This window comes from Lepisosteus oculatus, chromosome 19 (assembly GCF_040954835.1).
Source record: "Lepisosteus oculatus isolate fLepOcu1 chromosome 19, fLepOcu1.hap2, whole genome shotgun sequence".
Classification (NCBI taxonomy): domain Eukaryota; kingdom Metazoa; phylum Chordata; class Actinopteri; order Semionotiformes; family Lepisosteidae; genus Lepisosteus; species Lepisosteus oculatus.
Genome location: NC_090714.1, coordinates 6,439,398 through 6,454,507, shown reverse-complemented (window position 1 = coordinate 6,454,507; position 15,110 = coordinate 6,439,398). Strand labels below are relative to the sequence as shown.

Here is a 15,110-nt window from a genome sequence, read left to right as displayed (position 1 = left end):
CCCTGCAATGTATCCTTTTCTCAGAGTTCCCTTATTCCTGCTGCATTCCTGGCTTCTCTCTGAGGCAGTTTTTTTTTGTTCAGTTCTAATCCACCTTACTGCGCCCCAGCCAAGCCTTGTTCTGATGCCTAACGAGCATTACTCCGTTATCCTGAGCTCCCCCAGGACTCCTTGTTCTCGGGCTCTGACTGGGACAGCTGTGCTGAGCAGGTGCTCCAGGAGTTGAGAGGGGGCTAAGGACAGGTTTTGTTGTCACCAGTTCCTCGCAGACGTTTCCCCCAGTGGATCCAAAGGAAATTCCTTCCCTCCCTCGTGGATTGCTCTCCTCTGGCGTTCCTTGCACTTGGGCTCTTCTGACAAATCACCAGCCGGATCGTAACAGAATTAAGGTCCACAGACTAAATAGAACACAGTTCTACACAAGTACAGTATATGCATAACACAAAGCCAGAGATGAGTGGACAGAACTAGCCCAAAGGAAAGAGACCTGGTACCTGCATAATGCTGTTATTCTGGACAGGGACTGTCCCTGTCAATACTGCCTCACACACAAAGAGTCGAGGCTCACTTTCATCCCAGAACTGGCTGACTGGAGACCGGCCACACAGCTCGCTGTTCTCCGATTGGGTCCTGAAGGAGTCACCAGTTCAGTATTCCCGAGACAGATAGATTCACAAAGATTTTCAAAAATGTTCATATGTTTATTTACTATTTTAATAATATATTTTATGTTGCTTTTTCTTTTTTCCCCTCAAAAAAAGACCCCAGACTTCAACATTCAGTGCTGCAACATAAAACTAAGCAAAAAAAATCAGAAGAGTAATAAATATCCCTCAAACTTATTTGAAGCCAGACTTTCTGCTTCTTAAGCAAGCTTACCTCTCTGGCTCCTCTCCTTGGAGGATCCCACTGTGAGGTCGGCCTTTGGAGAAGTCAAAGTAGGTCAAAGTGTCCATTTCCACATCATAGAAATACACCCTGGAATCACAGCTCCCATCGGCCTGGAAGAAGCAATGGAATGGTTAAACACGCCAAGGACAACTATATTTAGCAAAACCGGGATGATCTTTAACCTGCAGTACACATTCATTTCTCACTCACCCTGGTAACGATGATGCTGACTTGGCTACCATTAGCGTTGCACTTTACTGAAGACAAGGCTCCCAGGCCTGGGATAAGCTCATTCAGGTTCTTTGCATTGCAGTGAGGCTTCGCTTCCCTGAAAAAAAAAAAAACGACATTCAAACAGTGAAGAGGAACAGCCCTTTACTTTTCTAATCCGCATAGCATGTTAGTTTAGATGAGTAAATGGTAGGTTAGGGTTTGCACCTGCGGGACAAGTCAAAAACCTTAATGTGTGCGGTGTCTGTGCCGACAGCCAGGAAAGTCTTGCAGACACTCAGCAGCAGAGGGGTTCCTTCTGCTTCCGAGAAGGCCAAGAGTTGCTTCACTGTACCCTGCGGAGAGACAACCAGCGGAAACGTTTATGGCACACAGTGGACATGTCAGCTTTTGTCACTTTTCCAGTCAACGCATTGTGGGTTTTGTAACGTTATTTTTTTTAAGGAATAAAAGCATTCTTCTCCTCAAACAAATTCCTATATGGACAGATTTTAACTTTGACCATAGTCTGCTCAATTTTGGGGGTCCAAGCCACACATTTCTTGCTTCCAGATCTAATAAAGCAAAAAATGTAAGAAATTGATTCAGCTAAAGCCAACAAACAGTTCTTTGCAAAGGGTAGAAACATGAGGAATAATTATATTATAGTCTAATGCTGTAGTCCATTGAATGGAGAAAGCCTAGAACCATGCTCTGCAGGCTGGATGTATCCACACACTGCAGACTCTCAGGGCAACAGAGAGAGGCATGTCAGACTAACCTGTAAGGTGCGCACTTGCACCCTGTTAAGCTCCACAGTATAGATGTTATCTTCATGCACAGCGAGGACCAGAGATTCACAAGGAAAGAAGCCTGTGACAAAGCAACAAAAAGTCATCGGGACTAAATCAGAAGAGTTGAAATATACACACACACAAACAAATATACTGGACAAACATTAAAGGTATTCCTTACAAATTACACTTGTTATTGGAAACATATAAATTAAGAAATAAATTGACAAAAAATAGACCTGTAGTTGCGACTAGCAGGAATCCAGAAATACACGCGTACAAAACCCGCAAAGACAGTAACAAAGTGCCTTCTTTGTTGAGAAGAAGACTTCTTCTCAACAATCAAACAAAATTAGAACACATTAGTGGGAATCTGATAGAATTGCATTTAGATAAGATCAGATAAGATAAGATCACTTTATTAGCCATATACAATTTCTTGTATTAGGAATTAGTCTTTTCGCATACCCCAGCTTGCTCCCACACAGACAGGGAGAGAAGCTTGGGGTCAGAGCACAGCGTCAGCCATGTATACGGCACCCCTGGAGCACTTGGGTTTAAGGGCCTTGCTCAGGGGCCCAACGGAGTAGGATTCCTCTGCCAGCTGCAGGATTTGAACCAGCAACATTCCAGCCACAGGCGCAGATCCTTAGCCACAGTGCCACAACTCTGCCCATTTAAAACCAAGAACGGGAAGTTTAAGGTTGTGAAAGTCTGAAAAAACAGCCATGTTGTTGAAGCTGACACAGATCAGTTAGTTACTTCTAAATGGACCCAATGGGCTGAACAGCCCCTCGTTTGTAGCTGTTTTACCGTTTCAATCGTCTGAATTAAAACAGTGACATGGAACAATAATATGGGAAAACTGTGAAAGCGCAAAGGTTCTAAGAATTAAAACAAATACCCAGTTTTACTCACATTCTATAAAGGAAAGTTCTAAATACTTTTTTCTCAATTTGGGAGAAGTGCTTTAATGAAGATTTGTGTTTTAAAGCAGTGAGATTGGCAGCAGCTGTATAATAGCTGCTGACCAGCAGCAGTCTCACCTGTGCTATGCAGTGCCGCTCCTGAGGACTCAAATACAGTGACCTGCTTTCCATTCCACACTGTGACTGTGTCCTACACCAGGGAGAGAGACAGGGACAGGACAGCCGGAATCAATGCCATGTTAAACGCTACAGTGATGAGACTTGCTCTTAGTAAGTAAGTACAGTAAGTATGCACAGAGATTCCATTACAAGTCTCACATTCACCATTCACGTAAACTGTTTTATGTGTCCGCCAGACTGGTTGGTAGCCAAGACACAACTTAAACGAGTTTAATTTTTTTTCTTCATTTTTCCCTGCAGAGGAACACAACCTGATTCCTTCATTTTTTCAGCAACCTACAGCATATCGCAGGCACTTAGGAATAATCTGTGCTGTTGCGGTATAATGTTTTGATTGGTGACGTATATGAAAAAATAAAAATATAGAACGATAACTGAGTAAATCCATTATCAATGGCGAAAGCTCATGTGATTTCCATTGGTAAAGTAGTCTCTTGATAATGCTGCATCGTCTGGTGGAGCCCTGCAGCAAAGACTAACTTGCCATTACCTTTGTGACACACACGCCGTTGATGTGCATGTCTGTACGCAGGCTGTGGTGGGCCCCCGAGTTGAAGTAGTTCAGGCTAAGCTGGTTGGGAGCCAGCTGCACTGCTGCCACCTGCTGGCTGAAGTGAGCAGACATGACATGCTCAGAGAGGATCAAAACTGTGCTCAGGTTGTTGGCCGCCAGGATATTCAGACTAGAGCCCCACTGCAAAGAGACAGAGAGAGGGGTTACTTCACAATTGAATCCAGATCAACTCCAGGTTATCTGACCTACAATAAGAAACAGGAAAATATGCTGTATATATAACAACATAACTCCAAAATATTCAATGCAAGAATAAGAATTTGAACAAGCAAGAAAATAAAAAGACATTACTGTCTTAATCTTGCAAATATATTGACTTTAAAAACTAAATGAACCGTCTGAGCAGTACTAGACAAGCTTTTTGAAATGTATCACCGATCAGGGGACATGGTAAACAACATTGAAGCATTATAATGTTACCCAAATAATTTGATGGCTTGTATCTTAACAGAAATACAAGGTGAAGGAAACCAATCTATAAAATAATAAAAAAATAAGATCATCCAGTTAAATCAACTGAGTACAATACATTGCAAGTGCATGTCAAAATGGATGTTCAGCCGAAGAGAGAGACATTGAAGAGTATTACAATGAAGACTAAAATAATATTTTGTGCAGTATTACAACAGTAAAGGATAAAGTACAGACATGTCCCTGAAATAATAATGGGAAGGTTCTAGATGATGAAAGAGAAACATGACTAATATAAAAAAAAATCTTCAAGCTAAGGAAAAATATATTCTATATTAATTGTGAGACCCAATCATAGATTTCCTATCTCATCGTATCATTCATTTTGAATGTCGTGATACTGGTTAATTTATCCAAGGTTAAATTAATATTGTCATAGAAGAGGCAGAAGTGTTACAAGTACTAGAAAACTTAAATCTTCACGACCTGAAGACATTCTAACAATAGTACAGATAATAATGCACAGAAGAGTAAATATTATCCATAGACTAATAGACAAAACTCTTCCAGAAAAGATATTCCCATATTCGCCCTGTTCTCAAAGATGCGGTCTAGCCGTATCTTGAAAGAAGGCAGGGTGAGACACTTGGATCACCTATCTACCAACAACCAAACCAGCGAACTGGCCTTCTCTCATTTATAACCTGGAAGTTCATTATGCAAAATTCATATATTGTAAGGTACGCTGTCCCAGCGTTTCTAAAAGCTGCACCTTGAGTTGAGTGATATTCCCCTCTATCTCTGTTGGAGTCTGTAGTAACCACTGGTCCTTCCCATCGGTCTTCTGCCTACCCTGATGAACCAGGGATACCTTCCTCCACATGGCAATGCGACCTCGGCTCGTCCCAGCAGCCAGAATACCTTAGGGATAGTAATCAGTCAGACCATTAAAAACATGCTCAGCATTGTCCCAGAAAATACACAAGAACTGATCCATTCTGTAGTCTCATAAAAATACATTTCCTTTTGTAGGCTTTTGGGATAGGCTGATGACAAGGAATATTAATAATATTGTGCAATTTTTTCTTGTTGACAAAATTTTCCACAAAACAGGTATTTATGTAATTTGGCCAGTGATTCATGTAATTAAAAAAGGTTACTGGAAATACATTCAAAGTGGTTCTTTGAAGGACTATGAAGAGACTCTTTACAGAACTGCTAGCTTAAGAAATAATTCATTACAATTGCTTTGCTCTCATCTCCTTCTAGATAAAATCTAGATTTTTGTATGCCTTTTTTCCTTCTGCCTTTTTTCTGACACTTTTAAATACCTAATAAAATAAAAAACAACATTCATCCTTTAGTAATGGGAGAATAAGCAATATGGTCCAAACTCTTCAACATGTGTGTGTACGACAGAGAGCTCACCCTTCGGTGCACAGTAAGATACACAGTTCAGCGTTTCTCCTGATTCATAGCCAAGACTCTCATCCAGAGACAGCACATAATTATCATCTCTCTCCAGGTCCCACAGCCTAAAACATAAGACCGTTAACATTCAGTAAAACATCATCACGATATAATTACTATACTCTGTGAAACAGTCTGCAGCAAAACCTGATTCTTCTTCTACAAGATGTCAAAATACAAATACAATTCTGTACAATGCAGAGGCATGCAAATTAAGAGATATGCTTTGCTTTCCAAAACTAAAAACGAGAGATTATTCTAATCCAAAAGAAAAAATGTGTCAATATATGGTCCTCAACCGCCTGTAGCAGGTTTTTGAAACAACTCCTTTCAGGGTCTGTAATCATCAAGATACCCATTCAGCAAACAGGGCTGCTACCTGATGACACTCTCCTCTGTGGCGGTGATGAGCAGGCCCCGCTCCGCCCACGCCATGTCCGCCCTCTGTCCGCTCTTCCCACTCAACTTCACCTGCCAGCACACACAAACCTGGCTCGTTACAGCTGGCCTCAGCATAGCACCAGGGCTCTTCGTTGACTTCACTAGGCTCTTTGAGACATGCAAAGCCCATCAGAGCCACTGTATGAAATTAAACACTTTAGCGAAATTAATATCTGCAACTAGTATCTACATTCAGTAAACCACTGTACGTAATCAAAATGACACCGCAGCTCTTTATGTGTCGCGAGTTCGGGTTCCTGGGGTCTCTGCCTTTGCCGCTCCCGCCCCAGTTCCTCCCCCACCTCAGGATCGAACCCTGGTCTCCAGCGTCGATCAGGTATATTGCCGGCTGAGCTAAGGAACGCCTCGCTCAGCCCGGGCGGCCAACATCCCTGTTATGCACAGGGGAGTAGAGGGAGGTTGTACCAGCTCGTACAACCTGTATGTCAGCCGTTTTGTTACATATGCATCTACTACATTAATACCACGGGGAATTCAGCACAATTCTCGCTAAAAGTTCCAAAAGTAAAAGCACGACTATTTAGTGTTGCGAATCCGAGCCGCAGGTCCTTCCACCTTCGTGATCTCCTGGGTCCCGCCCTCGGGCCCCACGCTGTGCTGAGACAGCAGCAGGGTCTGCGTGATCACCACCAGCACGTCGCGCTTCTCCAGGTACAGCAGCTTCTGCACGGGGCCGTCCGCGCTCAGCACCGGGCTGCTCTTCCCCTTCGCGTCCACACAGTGCACGCTGCCTGCAGGGGCGGGACAATCCAGGCTAGGTTAGCATGCACACCGCGGCGTACTGAGCATCTGAACCCACGCTCTCCTGCGCCACCTGCAGAACTGAGAAATGGGTGGACTCACTGAGGTTAGCGTCTTTCGTGCGCAGTTGTCAAACGCATCACCAAAACAGCTCTACTGTCTGTTCTAGTGTCTAGTTTAAAACTGGAGGTCTTTATTGGCATACCAGTAGTACAACTGGACTTTGAGCTTTAGGATCCCTCTGGAGGAACAGCACTATATACATTCTATACAAATAACTTTGTAACTTATTCTACATCTATAATTATGCTGGCTGTAATATTTTTCCTGTGACTATAAAATATACTATTTCTTAAAACAAAGGTATAAAAGATTTTGGTAAAGCATCAAATTAATAAGGAAACCAAGAAACGTAAAAGCGTAAATGTGACATTGTAGAATAAGATCACCGTTATAATTGTTGCAGAGCAAGTATAACAGACTCATTATGCACAGGAATATGATCAATTTCAGATTAAGCAAGCTGAAGAGTTTTGTTACAAATCACACTAATGAAGTAAAAATATATTCAATATAATTTGGACTACACATATATTTCCATTATAATGTACTCAAAATTAGAAGCAGAAAATATCTGTTACCTGATGTTCACGTATCTAGGGCTCTGCAGGCTGCAAAATTTGAAACTGATCAACCTGCTATATAACGGAAGTACAGTGAAGTGAAAAAGAAAGTACACCCTCATAAGACTCGATGGTTCCAATAATGAAAACATTGAGACCTATAACTAGTCCTCACCAAGTCCTAAGAGTAGAAACACACAAATTGTATTTTATCTTTATTTAAAAAACAAAAAACACATCAGCCACCATTCAAAAGTAAGTGCACCCTTGATGCTTTCAATATCAGTTGAGAAGGTAATCAGAATCAGGTGCTGATCATGAGGGAAGTGCTTCCACCTGTGTATAAAATAAGAAACTTTGTCAGTTCTGTCTGGGGCATTCAGGTTTGTGGTAATACATCACACCTAGGTCAAAAGATATCTGTGATGGTCTCAGAGAAAGAGCTGTCGCTGCTCATCAGTCTGGGAAGGGTTATAAATCAATTTCCAAACAATATGAAGTCCATCATTCTACAGTGGGAAAGATAATTTACAAATAGAACAAGTTCAAGATCTACCCAGGAGTGGGTGTCCCAGCAAATTCATCCCAAGATCAGACTGTATGATGCTCCTACAGACTGCAAAGAACCCTAAAACTACAACCAGGGATCTACAGGCCTCTGTCAATAAGTTACACAAATTCTTGTTCAGTTTTTTGCTAATTTTGGAACTTTTTTTTTTGGAAGAGTAGCCAGTTTCTCTTCAAAAAGAACACGGCTGCATGGTTTAGGTTTGTAAAACAGCACCTGAATGAACCAAAGACTTCTGGAAAAATGTCCTCTGAACAGATGAAACCAAAGCAGAGTTGTGTGGCCTTCATGCACATAACATGTTAGGTGAAAACCAAACACTGTGTATCACCACAAGAACCTCAGACCAACCGTCAAGCATGGTGGAGGGGTGATGATTTAAGCCACAGGTGCAGGACCTGGAAGCCTGACAACCATCAAGTCCACATTCTAGAGGAAAATGTGAGTCTAACAGCTACAGCTACAGCACTGTCTTAGCCGAAAGTGGATCACGGTACAGGACGATGTTCCAGAACACACCAGAAAATGTACAACTGAAAGGCTGAAGAAGAAAAAAAAACTAGATTTTGGAATGGTCAAGTCAAAGCGCAGACCTAAATTCCATTGAGATGTTGTGGCGGGACCCAGAGAGAGCCGAGCCTAAACCAATGCCCTCAAACATCACCAAGCTGAAGCGGTTTTGCAACAAGGAGTAGGCCAGGAGTCCTCCCAGGCGATGTCAGAGACTGATCAACTCTTATAGGAAAAGTTTATTTCAAATTATTGCTGCTAAAGGGGGTTCCACCCGTTACTGAATCACAGGGTGCACTTTTTCACACAACGCTACTGAATGTTGGCTGATTTTCAAAACTAAATACAAAGTAAAAAGTGTGTGTTTTATCTGTCACATGAGGTTAGATTTACTGTATGTGCTGTTAGGACTTGGTGAGGACTAAATAAAGGTTGGATATGTGTTAATATGTAAATCCAGAGAAGTGTAAGTGGGTGTACTTTCTTTTTCACACCACTTATGTCTTGGATTGTATTTATTTTCCTCAAGGGACTGGATTAATAACAGCTTAAATAATAAAACAACAGAATAAATTAGAATAAAACATTCTAAATTAACCATCAGCAATACCTCAATACACAAGAAGATCCAGCCAACCAAATGATTAGACATACCGTACAAATATCTGGAAGCTATTTGTGTTTACAAATATAGTAAATGTTGAAACTCTCCATGGTCATTACCATCACAATTATTCTACCACTGAATATAAAGATCAAGGTATTAAGCCAACAGGCAGCCTCTGTCCAGCCTTACCATCCCCTGTGCTAACAAAGAAAGTCAGCCCTTCTTTAGGTCCCAGCTTGAGTGGAGCTCCCTTCCCAGCCTTCCTCCAGTTGAACATGTCCAGTGCATTTTCATCTCCGCTCACTGCTGCTCGAGCAAGCTGGGCAACGTCCCTGTGCAGACACACAGTCTTTAGAGGAAAGACTTAACACCCGTCTTTCCATAAAAGCACCAACTTGACAGCATGTACGTCTCTGCGAAGGTTCAATGATGCATTAGACGGGAGCTACATCTCCTGGTTCAGTATTTATTTCCAGTACATAAATAAATGTACACCAGAGGAGATGTACTGTAACTCAGTTTTGCTCATTACTAATGTGCTAATTTTTGCTAATTTTCTAATGTACAGTCTGTTTGAGGAAGGCTCAAGAGCTGAACTTTAGGAAGTAACATACTAATCTCAGCCAGCTGGAAGGATTATCCAGGCAACACAAACCTTTTTTTTCAGGGTATAATAACTTTTAAAATGAATGTCTCTGCTTTATCCCACAACACGTGCACGCCACAGTTACTCACTCTCCAGGGGGCACAGGCCTGATGACACCACATGTCAAGGGCTTGCCGTATTCATGCTTCACCTGAGGGGACCCCTGCAGCCTGCCACGGGCATCCACCTTCCACAGTGCCAGGACACCCAGCTGCACAGAAACAGAAAGAACCACACCGACCCCTGCACATCAACTCTCGCATTTCACATTAAAAAAAGGAAAAAGGAAGTTGGTCACAAACGTATATGATATGAATACCTATTAACAAATGATACAAGTTTTAAAAAAACCTTTAAAAGGAACAATTCCCACTTCCTGACATTTAAAGACTACCTTAGTATTTATATTAAAAGCTACTCTGGTAAAGTTAAATTTGATAGAGATGGAGAATTGGATACGGAAGGAAAACTCTTTAACCTCAGTTTCCCGTTAATATGCATTTATCTTAGTTCAGTAGTGCTATGACTGTAGTGCTAGTTCAGTAGTGTTGTGCCTGGTCCTATGGTCCCCATACTAATTTAAGCTCTTAAGAATATCAATTGGCTTTGTTATGTTCTCAACTGGAACAGATCCTTAAGATTTTTCAAGGTCACTTAAAGGTGATCATTTAAAAGATATATCTGATTAAGGCCTGGACAGAAGTGTAACATTCTCCCACATAATAAAAGGTGGCAGGCATTATATAAATGAGTGCAAGACTAAAGGAAATAAAAGCCTGAAGTCTCTGCTATAAAGAACTGAGTGTGACCCCACTGCATTAGTGACAGAGATAGAGTAAAGCTTGTCTTGAGTGGGAGGGAATATAGGTGATCTGAAATGGTAAAGCACCGTTATGGCCAACAGTGAATTGAAAATTCATGTGTAACACACGATACGCAATTAATACAGAATGCATCTACCAATGTGGATGTGCCTTACTACAAAGGTGATTTGTTTAAGCACTCTAAGGCTGCGACACTTAGGGACCTTATATACTCCTTTTATATACTCCAGTGGTACCTATGCTCCCCTGTGAAGTGATGTTTGATGTTCTTGGCGTTTGTCAATGTATCACAAGTTTGCCTACTCATATATACCTGGTCTCCAGTGATCAAGTGGCTGCCATTGGTGCTCCACTCCAGCAAGGTGATGGAGGCACTGTGTGTGCTGGGCAGGGTGGTCTGCTCCCCGTTTGGGTAGGTCTGAAGCAGCACCTCCCCTGACTCCCAGCCCACTGCCAGCACCATTTTGCTGGGATGCCAGTGTAGTACAGTGGGCTGGAAGGGCCTCTCCACATGCGAGTTACCAACATGCTCTCCCTGTGAAACACAGCAGCAGAGAAATAAGGTGTTGTGCTTTCTGGTGTTTCAAAGGAGTTGGATATTAGCATTACTTCAGAACCTAGCAATGGGATACAGAACTACTTACAGACAGATTAAGTTCCAGTGTCAGAGGAATACTTGTCAAAGACTCACTTACAAGCATCACGAATCACATCTTTAGACCCTGACTAATTATGTATTTTTTCAAGGTACAGGATGGGGAACCCTGCTTACAGACTTGTGGGTCTTTGGCAAATAAATCAGCCTTACATACAAATAATACAGAACAGTAGTTTCACGTGGCTCAGGTTTGGTACTCACCTGTTGGAGGTAAAAATCAACACTGCCCCCCGTGGCAGGACTGACAGAGGCTACTGCTAACACAGGCTGGGAAGAGTGCCACGCAATCTCACAGGGAGCCCCACTCGAATCAGGAGCCTCAATATGGTGATCAAAATACACCGCCATATCCCCAGTGCTGGGCCCTGCTGGGGTGTGCCACTGAGGATTCAAGAGATACACACAACATGACATAGATCTGCATCTGCATTTGGACTAACAACACTTATAAGGGGTTAGATCTGCAGGCTCACTTAAAACCATCAATTATTTTCCATAAGCCTTGAGACAGTCCTAATATCTAACAATAAATAACAGACAGTTCCAATATTTGGTAAGAATCCATATAAACGATACTTCTACTTTTCAACGGCATATCATGGGAGGACTGAATTCTTCTAGGGTTTCTTTTTTGTGCATCAAAGATTAAAACGTAGATTTGATTCTCGATAATCGGGATCTACTCAAATACAGTTAGAAAACCTGGTTGCTGGACCAACTGAGTACGTTATGGTTGTGTGTCTGCTTGAAAAGTTGGTCTCAGTTCTGGTGTCAGCTCACCTGGATGGGGCAGATGGTTGACTTAATCACATAACGTAGCGCCTGTTGTGGACAAAGCTTTACAATCTCTCCTTTGAGAATAATACCACTCCTTCACAACGTGAAAGCAGTAGATTCCAAGAGGACGCTGTACGTGGAAGTAGGTATTCTTGACACGGTAACAACCAGATTTCTACGCACCAACATCTATGACTTTTATCGCATATAATTTAAAGTTTACAGTAACAATTTGACAGGTTGTCAATACCGGGTGTCATGTCTTTCTTGGTTTAACAACTCCATGAGTTTATATTTCCAGATCCTAAACAGACACTACAGAATCGCTCTTTCTGTGGCGAATTACAGGATTGTACAGTATATATATATAGTATCAATGTATCAATACATAAAGGGTTAGCAGAGCAAGCAGGGGCGCTAAGAAAATTTAATACTGTATGAACGCGAACAGGCACTCCGCTTAGTTTAATGAACTTAAAACTTGAATTGTATTTTTTACAACAGAAAACACAGTTCCACCAAACCAAGAAAGTACAGTTCTCACTTAATTGTGTTACTCCCCCCATATTATTGAAAAAATATCACGTTTTCTGAAAGGACAAAACGTTTTTCTCCATAAATGAATTCACGTTCGCCACTGAAGAGACGTCAACTAGCCAAACAGACAGTTCCCTGCGTCTTAAAACGAAGTTGTTTTTTTTCCCCCGAAAATACACAGCTGAACCATAAAGTTTACATTTTCCATTTCTGGACAAATGCTTCTCTCCAAAACGGATTCAGCCGACTCAATCTCCATCTCAACCGGGTGGGATAATCAACTCTACAACGGGGCTCAGTGGGCCTGCTGCACGGCAAAGCCAGCTAGTCCAGAACCCCAGAGTGAAAAATATTTTTGGAACACCCACAAAAAATATTTTTACTTTTACCTGTAGGTTCGGTTTTCTTCCTGTAGTCAATTTCTAGCCAGTGTTAGAGACAGAGGAGAACGGGCCTTTCCTCCTTATTGCCACCAGCGACAAGCAGCGGCGTCGCTTCTCGTTACCCCGACAACAGCAGTTGTCCTCGCACGAAGGCGTACGGAAAATCCCGAGTCCGAGCTCTTAAACCACGGCTTATGGACCTGAAGCGCCCCCTTGGATTAAAGCCATTAAAGTAAAATGGCACTGCAGCAGAGAAAGAATTAGTGAACCTGTTCTAATCAGTAGAATCATTTTTGTTTCTTCACCTCCTATGCACTGTGAAATACCGTTGAAAGGAGAATAACACATTTCCTTGAATAATAATACTGACAAAGACACCTTAACTCTGCCTTAACAGGCTGCATATGGATTCAAAACTTCATGTTAGCAATGTCCATACTTTCACCATCTTACCTGACTGTAATGCAAAGTTTTGCCCAGGGTGCCCAAGTACCCCTTTATTGCACTCTGATATAGAGAACGCACACAGGCTATTAAACCACATTAAAGACTACAGAAGAGGTTGCAGTCTCACTCATTTACAGTACATGTCAGCAGGCAGTGTGATGCTTTATCTTTCCAGTCATCATTGTCACCATATCAGACTGCAGTTAAAGATAACATGGAATCGCTCTGCGCAAGTTGTACCAACTGATCTTGGTATCTAAACTCTGTAGCAATTCAAAAAGTACCAATTTTGACTAATTACACTCTGGATCCTTTTCCCCCTTGTGATCTAATGCACTGTATTTTGCCGCTGTTGCAGTAACCCTAATTGATGCATCAGGACCACATTCGTTTTCTTCTGAGATGTATTAAAGGTCTGGGATTTTGTTTGTTTTTTCCAATATAGGGGCACAGCGAGTCAAAATGGGCATTCTTAACACCATAATAATGACAAGCACAAATCAGCCTGTGTCCTGCTGTACGTGACCTGTATCTTCTGCTCAGACAGCCTGCCTCACATTCTTCCCAGGTCAGCTATCATAACTGTCATGAATTGCCAGCAGCTATATCATCATGATACTTACAACTGGCAATCGACTGAAGCTTAGCTAGTGGGAGCCTTGCCAGTACCTGGATGGGAGACCTCATGGGAAAGCCAAGGTTGCTGCTGGAGGAGGTGTTAGTGGGACCAGTAGGGTGCGCTCGCCCTGCGGTCTGTGTGGGTCCTGATGATGGGATCACTAGAAAAAAGGGTGGGTAAAACAAAAAAAGGCCGCCTCTTTCAGATGAGACGTAAAACCAAGGTCCTGGTCTATGTGGTTATTTAAAATCTCAGGGTGTTTCTCGAAAAGAGTAGGGGTGTTACCCCAGTGTCCTGCCCAAATTTCCCAATGGCCCTTTCCAATCATGGCCTCCTAATATCCCCATCTCTGAACTGGCTTCATCACTCTGCTCTCCTCCCCACTGAGAGCTGATGTGCAGGGAGCGTACTGGCGCACCATGGCTGCTGTCGCATCATCCAGGTGGGGCTGCACACTGGTGGTGGTGGAGGAGAGTCGCCATTTCCTGTAAAGAGTTTTGAGTGGATTGTCCAGTAAAGTGCTATGTAAGTATAAAGAATTATTTTTCTGAACTCTCATTGTTCAGAAGACTCTGCACCCTATGCATGCTGACGCACCTACCAAGTTGAACTAATGCTATTATTATTGTTGCCCAACTTCCTGACTTGAGGATAAACCAGTTGTGTGACTGTATCAATACGCTTCATTGCTCTCTGGGGGCTGAAACAAACAGTCCTGGGTTGCTCTTCCAATTGCCATCCAATCAGCACAGGTTTCCAGTATGCAGCAGAGTACCAAATATAGTGAGTATGGTGTCTTCATGACCACTTACCTGAAACAAATATCTAGGACCTGGGGTGAAAAAAATCACACAGGGGTCATCTTCTTCAACAAGAAACAAAGCTTCTCCATCATACATCCATCAGTCCGGGGTTGCAGGTGATCCGGAGCCTATCCCAGCCAGCAAAGGTCTCAAGGCAGAATAAAACCTGGATGGGACACCAGTCCATCGCAGGGCAGACAGATATAAACACAGACACAAGCACATTCACAACAGGGCTAGTTTTTCCAAAAGGCAATTAATTAACCTAGCAGTTTCCCTTCTGCTGTGAGAAGAAACCCACATAAACACAGGGAGAACACACAAACTGCAAGCAGATAGCACCCCAGGAATATAACTAAAGGCTACAGCGCTACAGGCAGCAATGTTAACTGCTGCACCACCGTGCCGCCTCCATTATACTTCCCTGTGTACAAAAAAAAAACACA

At 42.4% G+C, this 15,110-nt stretch overlaps 1 protein-coding gene across 4 annotated transcripts in view; it reads right to left on the bottom strand.

Moving 5' to 3' along the window:
• Window positions 1–15,076, bottom strand: part of ift140 (intraflagellar transport 140 homolog (Chlamydomonas)) — a 46,997-nt gene extending 31,921 nt beyond the window's left edge. The window contains exons 1-17 of one of the 4 annotated variants that reach the window (XM_069180812.1): window positions 14,674–15,076; window positions 13,912–14,021; window positions 11,300–11,479; window positions 10,754–10,975; window positions 9,706–9,827; window positions 9,160–9,302; window positions 6,477–6,652; window positions 5,839–5,930; window positions 5,418–5,524; window positions 4,762–4,910; window positions 3,495–3,698; window positions 2,942–3,014; window positions 1,883–1,974; window positions 1,330–1,457; window positions 1,102–1,219; window positions 880–1,001; window positions 495–630 (exon numbers count right to left, since the gene is read on the bottom strand). In XM_069180812.1, the coding sequence (XP_069036913.1) occupies window positions 495–630; window positions 880–1,001; window positions 1,102–1,219; window positions 1,330–1,457; window positions 1,883–1,974; window positions 2,942–3,014; window positions 3,495–3,698; window positions 4,762–4,910; window positions 5,418–5,524; window positions 5,839–5,930; window positions 6,477–6,652; window positions 9,160–9,302; window positions 9,706–9,827; window positions 10,754–10,975; window positions 11,300–11,479; window positions 13,912–13,929 (2,082 nt within the window). In that variant the 5' untranslated portion in view covers window positions 13,930–14,021; window positions 14,674–15,076. Of the gene's footprint in view, window positions 1–494; window positions 631–879; window positions 1,002–1,101; window positions 1,220–1,329; window positions 1,458–1,882; window positions 1,975–2,941; window positions 3,015–3,494; window positions 3,699–4,761; window positions 4,911–5,417; window positions 5,525–5,838; window positions 5,931–6,476; window positions 6,653–9,159; window positions 9,303–9,705; window positions 9,828–10,753; window positions 10,976–11,299; window positions 11,480–12,801; window positions 13,788–13,911; window positions 14,043–14,673 lie in introns of those variants that run through there. The other 3 variants (XM_069180813.1, XM_069180815.1, XM_069180814.1) reach the window with 3 other exon arrangements.
• Window positions 15,077–15,110: the final 34 nt, after the last annotated feature.